Source organism: Gopherus flavomarginatus, chromosome 4, assembly GCF_025201925.1.
Source record: "Gopherus flavomarginatus isolate rGopFla2 chromosome 4, rGopFla2.mat.asm, whole genome shotgun sequence".
NCBI classification, from domain to species: Eukaryota; Metazoa; Chordata; order Testudines; family Testudinidae; genus Gopherus; species Gopherus flavomarginatus.
In genome coordinates, this window is record NC_066620.1 from 215,050,428 (window position 1) to 215,062,716 (window position 12,289).

Sequence of the window (12,289 nt, forward strand, 5' to 3'; positions counted from 1 at the left end):
TAATACCAATAATTGCCCTATGCAGAGGGAGATTGGTCTTCCCCTTGTGCTTAATCAGGCCAGAAATTGTTGTGAGGATTCGGCTAAGGGGCTAATCAGAGGTCTGTCCAGTTAGTGACCAGAGCAGCTTGTGCATCAGATTCAGTGGAATTCACAAGTGTTTCCAAAAGGAAACACATCCCCGTTCAAATACTATTGTGCCAATATTCTGGTTGTGAGGGACACCAGAACCACAGTAAAGGGAAGGAGGATAGATAAGAGAGAATACACTTCCTCCATGAAACTTTCAACTGCAGCTCTTGCACCATTCTCACCCCATCTCTAGCTAGGTAATGTGATTATAAATCCTTTGGAGCATTGATAGTAAGTGTGTTTGTACAAGACCAAGCACACACGGTAAAAATCTCAAATGCCAAAGTGATTTAGGCATCTGGAGCCCATTGGACTGATTAAATTTATGCTCCTAAGTCACTTAAGTGCATCTGAAAACTGCTTTCAATGTCCTCTTATTTTAAAACGTTTTGTAGCAGAGACCTCTTTCTGGGAGCCCGTTTCAAGCTGCTCCTGCTGGCTCATGAGTGCCAGTTAGCCTAGCCCCCGTGTTGGGCACAACCCTACTGAAGTAATTCCGGATTCTAGGAGCTCGGTGCACAAATTAGACTGATGGCAATTTGAATGCCCCACCCTTGATAGCTACTCTATCAGTATGTTGCTGGAGCTCGCTTAGAAGAACATGGAATAGATGCACAAGAGTTGAAAGAGAATCTCATGAACGGAACTGGCCAGGAAGGGCTTTTCCTGGTGCTAAATGTATTGGCCCCAAAAGAGAACATAATGTATGAAATGTCCCATTTTCACTGCCTCTCTTCTGCATGTAGGTTGTAAAGACTGGCCTGGAGCAGGGGAATGAAGCCGGCTACCTCGCTGAATCCCAGGTGAACATACTGTGGAACTCTTGTTTTATCCTTAAGATGCATATTTACCTCAAACTTGCTTTCAGCTTTGCACAAGGGAATGCTTAAAGGGACAGCCCAGGAGGGGGTAGTGTTGGGCACCCATCCTGTGACCCTATGCTGCTGCTCTGTGTGGAATTGGGTCTGTATCTTCCATCTCCACGCACATGTTCACATTTTAAACCAATGAGAGAATGTAGTCAAATATTCACAAGTCTGGCTAAGGTGCCCCCTATTCCTGGGTCATAATGGCTGTGGTCTTCTAGCAGAGTAGGCAGGTGTTCATAGTGAGATCACAGCCAGAGACAGAAGTGGGGGCATGAAACACAGGAACTGCCATACCAGATCAGGGCAGCGGTCTGTCTTGTCCAGTATCTGACAGTGGCCAGTACCAGATGCCTCAAAGAAGATTGCAAGAAACCCCCTAGTGGCCACTTATAGAATAACTTGCCCATAAAGAAGCTTCTTCCTAGTCCCCGTCAATGGTTAGGGCTAACCTCCCTTAGGCTTCTTCGCTGATACAAATGTCTAATCCTGTTTAGTACCCTATTTAGTGCCCTCTTGGCCTCTGCCACGTGGCTGTGGGTGCCACAGGTGGTTTGTGTATCGTGCAAAGTATTTTCTTTGATCTTTTAACATTGTCCTTTCACTGTCACTGACTGTCCCCTCATTCTTGTTGTATGAGATACTGTAAATCAGCACAGCCATGTATCTGCTCGGCACCGTTTGTTGTTCCTCTGGCATGTCGAAACCATTTGAAACCTAGTCTCATGTGGAAGTGTTTCCCCGCCTGTCTCGGATCCGTTTATTTCTGTTCCCGTGTTTTGTAACAGGCTAACCTGAACGAAGCACAGGGTTCTGGGCGATGGGATAGCACTCACTTATATAATGGCTTTATCATTTCATTATATTCTGTTCCTTTCCTTCTACATCCTAACACGGTTTCCTTTTTTGTTCGCTGCTTTGCACTGGGCAGGTGGTTTTTTTAGGGTTGTCCACAGTGATGCCCAGGTCTTTTTCCTGAATAGTCCCAGGTAATTTAGAACTGAATAAAGTGAATGAGCAGTTCAAATGATTCCGTCCAACCTCCATGACCTTGTATCCTGTCATTGCTGAATTTCCTCTGCCATGTTGTCCGTTCACCTAGGTTGGGTGCGTCCTTCATTCTTTAGTCTTGACTAACCTACTTACTTTGTCATCTGCACATTTTTCCACCTCACTGTTCATCCCATTTTCCAGGTCATGAATATTTAACATCTGCCCTAGTACAGACCCTTGGGGCATCCCATTGTTAACCTTTTGCCATATTGAAAGCTGGCCACTTTTACTCTTTCTGTCTCAGCGAGTTTTCAGTCTGAGTCAGAACTCCACCGTGCACCTTCCCATGGCCACTTGGTTTCCTTAGGAGGGACTCTGTCAAAGTCTCTTTGAAAGTCCAAATTATTCCGTTCTGTTTTGTGGACATGCTCAACAAATCTTACTAGATTAGTGAGGCCCAGGTTTCCTTTGTAGAAGTCGTACTGGCTAGTCCCATATGCTGTTAACCTGGGGGTGTTTTTTGTAATCACTTCAGTACCAGGTACCCAGGTTGAAGTAGGGTTCACATCCTAGCTCCCAGGAGCCCTGTGCCGCCTTTGACCCTCCAGTCCTGACGCAGTAGCTGTTTCGGAAGGTTTCTATTTCTGCAGCACTTGTAGGTATCTCCTATCTGTTCTGATGACACAGGCCTCCTAACTGTGAGGTGGTGCTGGAACAAACTCTTCTTGTGCTTTGATCTGAAAGCTCCTTAACTGAAAGAGCAGTCCAGAGTAGATTGCCCAGCACCCTCTGAAGAGTGGTATGAGAAATCACTCTGCTTACCAGCAATAATTTTCTATTTGATTACTCCTCCTTGCCCCCTAGGAGTAGGTAGACTTGCAGATTCTCTTCCTGGCTTCCTGTTTCCAATATGCTTAAAGATTTTTGTTTTGTTTTTGTGTCTGGCTTTTTGTCCTTCACAGTGAATTTTACACATTGCCTCCTGTAGTGTGGACTGTGATTTCCCTGGAGCTGGATTCCAGCTTGGGTAACACCAGGAGCTTTGCTGTTTAACCAGACTGGCATTTCTTGTCCTCCTGCTTCCTTGTTTTGTTAAATAGCAAAGCCTGAGAGGTTATTCCAACCAAAGCCTGGGGAGCTGGCTCAGCTTCTCCAAACCACTGATTGAGAGCAGCCTGTGTCTGCTCGATAAGAGTAGAAACTGGTTTACAAAGGGCTGTGAATTGTTGCTTCAAGTGCATGAAGAGAGTAGGATCCTTATTGTGGTGCTTCCCAGGATGATCCTCCAGTTACTTTGGGAACCACAGGGAGCAGGAAGGTGTATGAGCCTGAGCCTGCCCTTCGATGAGCATATACCTTCCCCTGGTGGCAGAGCAGCTCCTAATGCAGCTGGCCACAGGAGTAGCTCAGGCAGCAGCCTGTGGACTGCTCTCCTGGCACTCTGCTACCCAGCCAGAGCGTACGTGAGCCACAAGCGGATGTCCCATCTCTGAGCGGTGGGCAGAGAATGGAGGAAGAACAACGAATTGAGAAGAAACCAATAACTCAAGACATGGGATGGAGAAATAAAGCAGGACAGGAAACAGACTGAAATCAGGTTTCCAGCAGGTTTCAGAGTAGCAGCCATGTTAGTCTGTATCCGCAGAAAGAGCAGGAGTACTTGTGGCACCACCTTTTCATGTCCTCTGTATGTATAAATATCTTCTTGTTGTTTGTTTCAGTCTATGCATCCGATGAAGTGGGCTGTAGCCCACAAAAGCTTATGCTCAAATAAATTTGTTAGTCTCTAAGGTGCCACAAGTACTCCTGTTCTTTTTAAGTTTCCAGCAGGCACCCTCATTCATCACAGAGACGGCACTGTCAGACAAAAGAGGAGAATGAGAGAAGTTCTGTGGTCTGCGGAAGGCCAGATTAGAAGATCAGTGGCTCCTTCTGGCTATATAATCTATGAACATTGTGCCAAGGGGTGGAGGAAGCACATGCTCTTCAGAAGCCATAGATAATGCTAACTACAGGAAATCATATCATTGAAAGAGCAGTCTTCTGCTTGGTGGGGGGAGGCCACTGGAACTTGATGGGTCACCATGGTGGCACTAGTGTTCTATGGCTCTCAGGAAGTCACAGAAATCATAGAATCTCAGGAGGTCATCTAGTCCAACCCTCTGCTCAAAGCAGGACCAATCCCCAGACAGATTTTTTTGCCCCAGATCCCTAAATGGCCCCCTGAAGGATTGAACTCACAACCCTGGCTTTAGCAGGCCAGTGCTCAAGCCACTGAGCTATCTCCCCCGCACCCAGAAAGGAAATCCCTTGCTCCTTTCTCCCTCTGGAGGTTTGGCTATTCTGTACTCTCGCTATGGATGGCAATACCCCACCTGCTTGCACGGCTCTAGAATGTCTGCGCTGATCTGGAATGCTAGCATATTATTTTTTTTTGTCCTGTTGTACGTGCTAAAAATGCTGGAACTGTTGACTCCAGAGGCCAAAACATCTGACTTCCTTTCCCACTTCAGAAATTCGGTGAACTTGCAATGACTGCAGAATCCAAAGCGTTGATGGGCCTCTACCACGGGCAGGTGCAGTGTAAGAAGAACAAGTTTGGGGCACCAAATCAAGAGGTCAAGTAAGTTAAACACAGACTGGTTAAAAGGGCAGTAAAGAGAATCTTAGACCTATTTATACTCCTCTAGCCAGTAGGGTCTGACAAGGAGGCCACTTCTGTTCAGCAGTGTGGCAAAAAGGCAGTTCCAGTGTCCTCTGGAAGGTCTGACTTCTCACCAGCACATAGTCTCCCCACATGATGATAACGTTTTTCTGCGTGAGCCTTGGCTGAGTTACTTCTGTCAGACAGAAATGTGCTCAGGCTGGGATCTGCCCTGAGGTTAACCAGCGTTCCTACTTGGAACTTTGTCTTCCCAGGGATTGTCTGCTGCTTGAGTTGCATTGACTCACAGCGATCATGAAATTCGCACACAAGTTCTTGTAACTTGCTCTTGTTTAACATATACCTCCGGCTGCCTTTTGGGTCAACTTTAGGCTGACCCCCTGCCCTATACTCTGATAGAGGAAGAGCCTAGGGATGATGCTGTCTGTCACGCTGTCTGGTGTGGCTTATGACCGTGAGTGCCAGCCTCAGGGCAGACTCAGGAAACAGGGTATGGATCCCAAACTGGTTGTGTTGTATGCTTAGATTGCACCGAGTAACAAGTGTGAACATCTCAGACACTAGCACGGCCTTAATAGTGAGCCACAGACAGTCCCCATGCGTATTCCGGTCTGTCTTGCCACCCAGGCAAGCTTGGCTTGGTGAGAGATGGTCCTTTACACCAGAAATCTCAGCAGTATTCACAGGTTACTCCAAGGCCAAAAGGACCAGTCACTGACCCCTGGTCACTTGTACTCTGATCTCAAACCAAAGACAACGCTTGTAGCCAATCCTGTAACAAACTAAAGGTTTATTAACTAGGAAAAAGAAATGAGGGTTATTTACCAGGTTAAAGCAGGTAACGTACACAAATGAGGTAGAATCTTAAGTTCAAAAGGTGGAAAAAGCTTCTATAATATGCAAGCTGTTATGTCCTTTAGGGCTAAGCCAAGCCAAACAGGTTGGGCATCTCTTGCTTATGTTTAGAAATCTTTGCCCTTCAGAGTCCAGACAGCTTAAAGTGACCAATTTCTCCTTAACAGACATTTGTATTCCCTTCCCCCCAGTGTTCAAGACGGGATGTGGGCTTGTGCTGGTTGCCTCCTCAGTGGTGTGGGAGAAGCAATCAACAAAGTTTTCTGTCCACAATGGCTTGGCTAGTGTCTGTCCACCTTTTTGTGGGGGGAGAGGAGAACGCCTCTGGCAGTAAACTCCTTGGTAATGCTTCTTCCCTGACTGGGGGAATTGACAGTCTTAACAAACATTTTTATATTCCAGCGCCAACAGTTAAATGTTCTCATCACCTGTCATGCAGATGGAAAGGGGATTTGCGCAATGCGAGTATTAACATTCCATGAAGAAGCACATCTGTGTAACTCAAATATCTATTTTTAACAATACTAACATACGTGAGCCAGACTGTAGGGCCCCGCTTGGGACTAGTGTAGAGTCCTGCAGCAGGACTGGGATCCCGTGGGAATCCGCTGCCATAATAGCAGAAGCAGGATTTAAAAGTCGCGCGCAGACTCCACCAGACTGTTTCCCAGCGATGCACTTGTCGGTGTTCAGGGAGGCCTGGGGGCCTTGGCATGTGCTGGTACGTTGGCTGCCAGCCTCTCACTCCCCTGCAGTTTGCAGGTCGTTCCCTTGAGTGCTCCTGTAGCACTTCCATTAGCCAGTGGCCCCCTTGATGCTCGGCAGGCTTCCTGCTTCTGAGATCCTTCAGTGTTTGTGTTTGTACTTTTCCACTTGACGTGGCAGAGTTTGATCCCTTTTATTTTCCTCAGTTGGATTCGACTTCCGCTTGCTAAAGGGAGTCGTCTTGCCTCTAACTGCTCTGTTTAGCCATGGTGGCATTTTTTTTGATCCTCTTTTGTTGTTTTAAATTTGGGGTATACATTTAGTTTGAGCCTGTTATGGTGTTTTTAAGTCGTTTCCATGCAGCTTGCAGGCATTTCATTCTGATGACTGTTCCTTTTTGTTTTCCTGTAACAACCCTCATCTTTGTTTCAGAGTAGCAGCCGTGTTAGTCTGTATCCGCAAAAGGAACAGGAGTACTTGTGGCACCTTAGAGACTAACAAATTTATTTCAGCGTCTCTAAGGTGCCACAGGTACTCCTCATCTTTGTGTAGTTCCCCTTTTTGAAGTTGTCAAGGTTTTTCCCCACTCTGAACTTTAGGATACAGATGTGGGGGACCTGCATGGACACTTCTAAGCTTAATTACTAGCTTAGATCTGGTAACCCTGCCACCACCCAGAATTTCAGTGTCTGGGGCACTTTCTGTCCCCGTAAAATTTTCCCCTCCCTCGGTTGCCTTGAGAGGCTTCACCAATTCCCTGGTGAACACAGATCCAAACCCCTTGGGTCTTAAAACAAGGAGGAATTAACCATCCCCCCTCCTTTCCCGCCATCAATCCCTGGTGAGTCCAGACCCAATCCCCTTGGATCTTAAAACAAGGAAAAAAATCAATCAGATTCTTAAAGCTTTTTATTTTTATCTATCTTTCTTTTAATTATCTCTGTAAAATCAGGATGGAAAATGCTTTACAGGGTAATCAGATTCCTATAGACCAGAGGGACCCCCTGCCCAGCCTTAGGTTCAAAGTTACAGCAAACAGAGGTAAAAATCCTTCCAGCAAAAAGGAACATTTACAAGTTGAGAAAACAAACATAAGACTAACACGCCTTGCCTGGCTAATTACTTTGAAATTTGAAACGTGAGAGACGGATTTAGAAAGATTTGGAGAGCCTGGATTGATGTCCCATCCCACTCAGTCCTGAGAGCGAACAATCAAAAAGCACAAACAAAGACTTCCCTCCACCAAGATTTGAAAGTATCTTGTCTCCCTATTGGTCTTCTGGTCAGGTGTCAGCCAGGTTTACTGAGCTTCTTAACCCTTTACGGGTAAAAGAGACATTAACCCTTAACTATCTGTTTATGACAGAAGTTGATTGCTATTCTGGAGAGTTTGTGAAATTTAATTACATTATGGTCACTATTACCAAGTGGGCCAGCTATATTCACCCCTTGGGTCAGATCCTGTGCTCCAGTTAGAACGAAATCAAGACTTGCCTCTCTCTTTGGGGTTCCAGGACTAGCTGCTTCAAGAAGAGTCATTAATGGTGGCTAGAAATGAGTGTGTTTTGCATAGGAGTGTTAGGCACCGGGACTGAGTATTATATAACAGTGTGGGACACCATGGCCCGCGAGGGTCGTACGCAGGATGAATATACCCAGGGTGCTGCTGCATCTTGCAGAGACATGCTGCTTGGGGAGGTTGGACCAGTTACATACACCCCGTGACCTGAAACACAAGAGTTTGATTCTTGCGCACTGAGGCCTGGCCCAGCTAGGAGGAATGAGTGATCTCTTGCTGTGCAGCCCTCAAATCAGCTGGTAACAAAACTACAGGAGCTGCAGCAGTCTCTTTTAAGGGCCTTTCTCTCTGGTTCTGGATTGTTGTGTGGATTCCTAGGTGTCTTTAGCTTATGGCATGTATCCGGTAGTAGTTATAGTGTGGACATGGCTGGCTGTGGCATCAGCTAAAGAATGTGCGGGGACAAATGTGTGCCAGTCTGGCTGTAATGATGCTTGTTCTGATGGACCCAACTGAGAGTGCCAATTCAGGACAACTCGCTTAAAGCAAGGCTGGGGTTTTTCCACCTCCTAAGGCAAACCAAACCAGCCAGACAGAGAGGACTTTGGTTTCACCCCACTGGCTAACCACAAGTTACACAAGCAATTCCCTTAGACACTCCAGTTTCCAGGTATCACCACCAGTGCCAATACCCCAGTAAAAGGAAAAAAGTTCTCCTGATCCCAAAGGACCAAGCCCCAGACCCAGGTCAATATACAAATCAGATCTTACCCACAAATCATGCTGTTGCCAATCCTTTAGAATCTAAAATCTCAAGGTTTATTCATGAAAGGAACAAGATAGAGAAGAGAGCTAGAATTGGTTAAATGGAATCAATTACATCCAGTAATGGCAAAGTTCTTGGTTCTGGGTTGAAGCAGTGATGGAGTAAACTGCAGGTTCAGATCTAGTCTCTGGAACATCCTCAGCTGGGATGGGTCATTCAGTCCTTTGTGCAGACCTTCCGTTTGTAGCAAAGTCCCTCCAGAGGTAAGAAGCAGGATTGAAGACAAGGTGGAGATGAGGCATCAGCCTTTTATAGTCTTTTCCAGGTGTAAGAACCTCTTTGTCCTTACTGTGGAAAATTACAGCAAAATGGAGTCTGCAGTCACATGGGCAAGTCCCTGCATACTTCGCTGAGTTACAATGCGTATCTGCCGTCTCTCAGTGGGTCAGTTGTACAGCTGATGTTCCTTAATGGGCCATCAAGCAGGCTAGACAGAGCTAACCAGGGCCGGCTTTATGAACTGCGGGGCCCGATTCCAATACCCAGCAGTGGTCCGGGGCTTCTGTGGCGCTTTGGCGGCGGGGGGTCCAGTGCGGGTCTTCCACAGCACCAAAGGACCCCCATGCTGCCAAAGACCCCCGGAGCAGACTGCCACCTGGTGAGTTAAAAAAAAAAAAAAAAATTAAAAAGACACCTAAGGCGCGGGGCCTGATTCTGGAGAATCCACCTAAAGCAGGCCCTGGAGCTAGCTAACAGCAACTTGTCTGGGGTGTCACCCAGAAGCACAGCACAAGTTTGAAATACAGACAGAATAGAGCCAATACTTATAACTTTAAATACAAAAATGACACATGCATACAGACAGCATAACCATAACCAGCAACCCAGAACCTTGTCTTAGACACCCTGTTTGACTCCCTTTATACGAGATTTGGTGCCACTACAGGACTTTGGTTGCAACCAGGATCTGTACGGTCCCAGTTCACGTCAATAACGTCATGCTGGCATACAGGGCTTAGGAGATCTGAATGACAAAGGGCCTTCCAGTCACGTGGTGGATGCCGAATAGACAACAGCCCTCAGAGCAATCACTGAAGTTTTGTCCTGTTACTCTGCAGTGAGGTTTTTGCGGGTGTCTTTGCTTGGGGAGAGAAAATCAAGACTGCAGGTAATTCTCTCTGGTGTAGAATAGCAGATTAGTGCTCATTCCCTGCACCTGGGACAGCTTCTGACAAGGAACCCCATCAGCATTAGGCAGATCGTTCAGTATGGGTGCTCCCCGGTCAGGCAATACTCAAGCGTAGGATTTACCTCTGGGGTTTAGTTTTTGTCATGCATTTAACCAATGAAAGCAGATTGCTAATGTGTCCTCCCCTTTCACTGCAGGACCCTGGCGGTTCTGGGAGCAGGGCTGATGGGAGCTGGGATTGCCCAGGTGTCTGTGGATAAGGGGCTAAAGACCATTCTGAAGGATACGACGCTGCAGGATCTAGGCAAGGGACAGCAGCAGGTCTTCAAAGGGTATGTGAGCTGCAAACAAGCAGGGCTGGGTTGGCTGGTGCCTGCTTTAGGCCAAGTACTTCTGTCTTTGCACATTGAGTAGGGATGATTGGCACATGCACTCCCTGGAAGCCTGGCTCCTGTGAAGGGGCCTCTCCCGTTACCGGGGCAGAGTGGGCGTTTGCTCCTACACTACCCCACACGGTACAAGAACACGGCTCTTTCTGGGGGTGTGCGATTGAACAAAGAAGTTAAAACAGCTGGCTTGGCATGAGCATCACACATGCTGCCCTGATCATGCCTTGGCATTCCTGCTTCCCCAGACATCTTCCTTGTGCCTGGCCCAGTCTATAGCTCTGAATATAAACAACTGTGTAGAGGCCTGTAGCACGACCCTGGTGGGGCTTCGAGAACCATGGGTGAGACTGACCTACCCCTAAAGGGCACTTTGCCAAATATGGCCTGCACCATGTGTCTCCACTTGCAGGGGGGAGTATGGGCTTGTCCTCTTGTCCCCCTCAGCATTCCCTGTGACCTGCAGGCCTGTTGCCTTCTGGAGGGAGTTAGCTAGCAGGTTCTTGTTCTGAGTCACTGCCCCCAAGCTCCCTCCCACTGCTACCAGGGCAGGTTTCGCTTTTTGTAGCTAGAGAGAGCTCAGCTATTTGCTGGAGCGAACCTGGGCTGCCCAGCACCAGCGTGGTAAGGAATGGGGGGGCTGTAAAGCCTTGTTTCTGGTTCCTCCTCCTCCTCCTTCCCATGTGCCCCCGGAGGCTACAGACATGATGCTCACCCTCCCAAGCATTAGGATGATGCAAGCATTTGGTTTGCCCCCCAAGCACCACTGTTTGCATCAGGGGCACTTGCCAGCCCTCCAGGTTGCCAGAAGAGCATCCCTCTAACAGCCAATAGATGGGACAGTGATCTGTGGCTGGATTTGATGCAGGTGTAAAAAGGCCCCCCCCACCCCCCCCCCCACTGGCTGGGAGGGAGGGATTGACACCCAGGCTATGCTGTGCACTGCTAGTGCTTGTACTCGACCCACTGGCCCTGCTCTGACCAAGCTGCTCCTCCTCTCCAGGCTCAATGACAAAGTGAAGAAGAAGAGCCTGACCTCTTTTGAGAGGGACATGATTCTCAGTAATATGACGGGGCAGCTGGATTACAAGGGCTTCGACAAGGCCGACATGGTGATCGAAGCTGTGTTTGAGGACCTCAGCGTCAAACACAAAGTGCTGAAGGAGGTGGAAGCGGTGAGTTTTCCCATCCCCAAACAGCTGTGGTACGTGTATGGCAGAGCCTGCTCCATCCTCCCCGTATTCCTACCAGGGCTGCTCCATATGATTCCCGGAGGAGGTTACTCTTGAAGTTGTATAACTTCAGTGCAGAGGAGGGCTGCAGGGAACACTCTCCCAGGTCTGTCCCATTAGCTCTCTTGGCAGGGTTGTGCCTGCTGTTGTCTGGCTTTCCACCTCTTTCTGGGAGTTGCTGAAAAGTCTTAGTTAGGGGTTTGAAGTGCAAATGGGGCATCTCAACTACCCCATCGCTCCTGAATCCCTTGTTGGCTGCTTCCCTGCTTGATATTCATTGCCACCAGACAGGTGGGCTTCAGCGAGTTACTCTTTGTGTTAAAGGAACTGGTCTCTGTTCCTGTGTGGTGCCCATTGCAGTGGCATCTGATCACCTGATTGGGGTGTGTTGGCAGAGCCCTGCGGTCCCAGGGCTTGAATAGTTTCGTTGAATTGCGGGAGCAGTGCATTTGGAGGAGGAAGTCTGGTGTTGGCAGTCCCAGCTCAGGGCTGGAAGTGAGATCTGGCTTTGCCAGTGACTTGGAGTTGCTGAACATCTCTGGCTTCAGTTTCCATATCTGTAAAACTATCCTACCTAATGGGGTGTTGAGGCTCCATTCCCTGTCGTCTTAAAGAGCTTTCAGATCCTTTGGGGAAGGGTGCTATAAATGCACAGTGGTGCTAGGAGTCCTGAAAGGACTGCCGAAGCCTTGAGTCCAAGCTACCTACCACAAAGTGTGTCACTTGCGATGCTTGTACACGTTGTTTATGGTGCCTGTTGTTTCCCTAGGTGGTCCCTCCTCACTGTATCTTTGCCAGTAACACATCTGCTCTCCCAATCAGTCAAATTGCTGCTGCTAGCAAAAGGCCGGAAAAGGTGAGTTCCAGAGTCCCTCCCACAGTTCAAACGTAGTGGCTTGGGACAGAGCTGCGAATGCCAGTGGGACGTGACTTCCAGTCTGGGTTTGCTGTTGGAGACAGGCAGTCATGGGGAGGTGCAGG

At 48.0% G+C, this 12,289-nt stretch overlaps 2 protein-coding genes across 4 annotated transcripts in view; one reads left to right on the top strand and one right to left on the bottom strand.

Moving 5' to 3' along the window:
- HADHB (hydroxyacyl-CoA dehydrogenase trifunctional multienzyme complex subunit beta) overlaps window positions 1-12,289 on the bottom strand; it is a 96,918-nt gene that overhangs the window by 40,278 nt on the left and 44,351 nt on the right. The gene's annotated exons all lie outside the window — the stretch shown is intronic.
- HADHA (hydroxyacyl-CoA dehydrogenase trifunctional multienzyme complex subunit alpha) overlaps window positions 1-12,289 on the top strand; it is a 42,201-nt gene that overhangs the window by 18,018 nt on the left and 11,894 nt on the right. For all 3 annotated transcript variants that reach the window (XM_050948770.1, XM_050948772.1, XM_050948771.1), the window contains 5 exons: window positions 879-935; window positions 4,505-4,614; window positions 9,888-10,022; window positions 11,080-11,251; window positions 12,078-12,164. In XM_050948770.1, coding sequence (XP_050804727.1) covers window positions 879-935; window positions 4,505-4,614; window positions 9,888-10,022; window positions 11,080-11,251; window positions 12,078-12,164 — 561 coding nt within the window. The remainder of the gene's footprint in view (window positions 1-878; window positions 936-4,504; window positions 4,615-9,887; window positions 10,023-11,079; window positions 11,252-12,077; window positions 12,165-12,289) is intronic.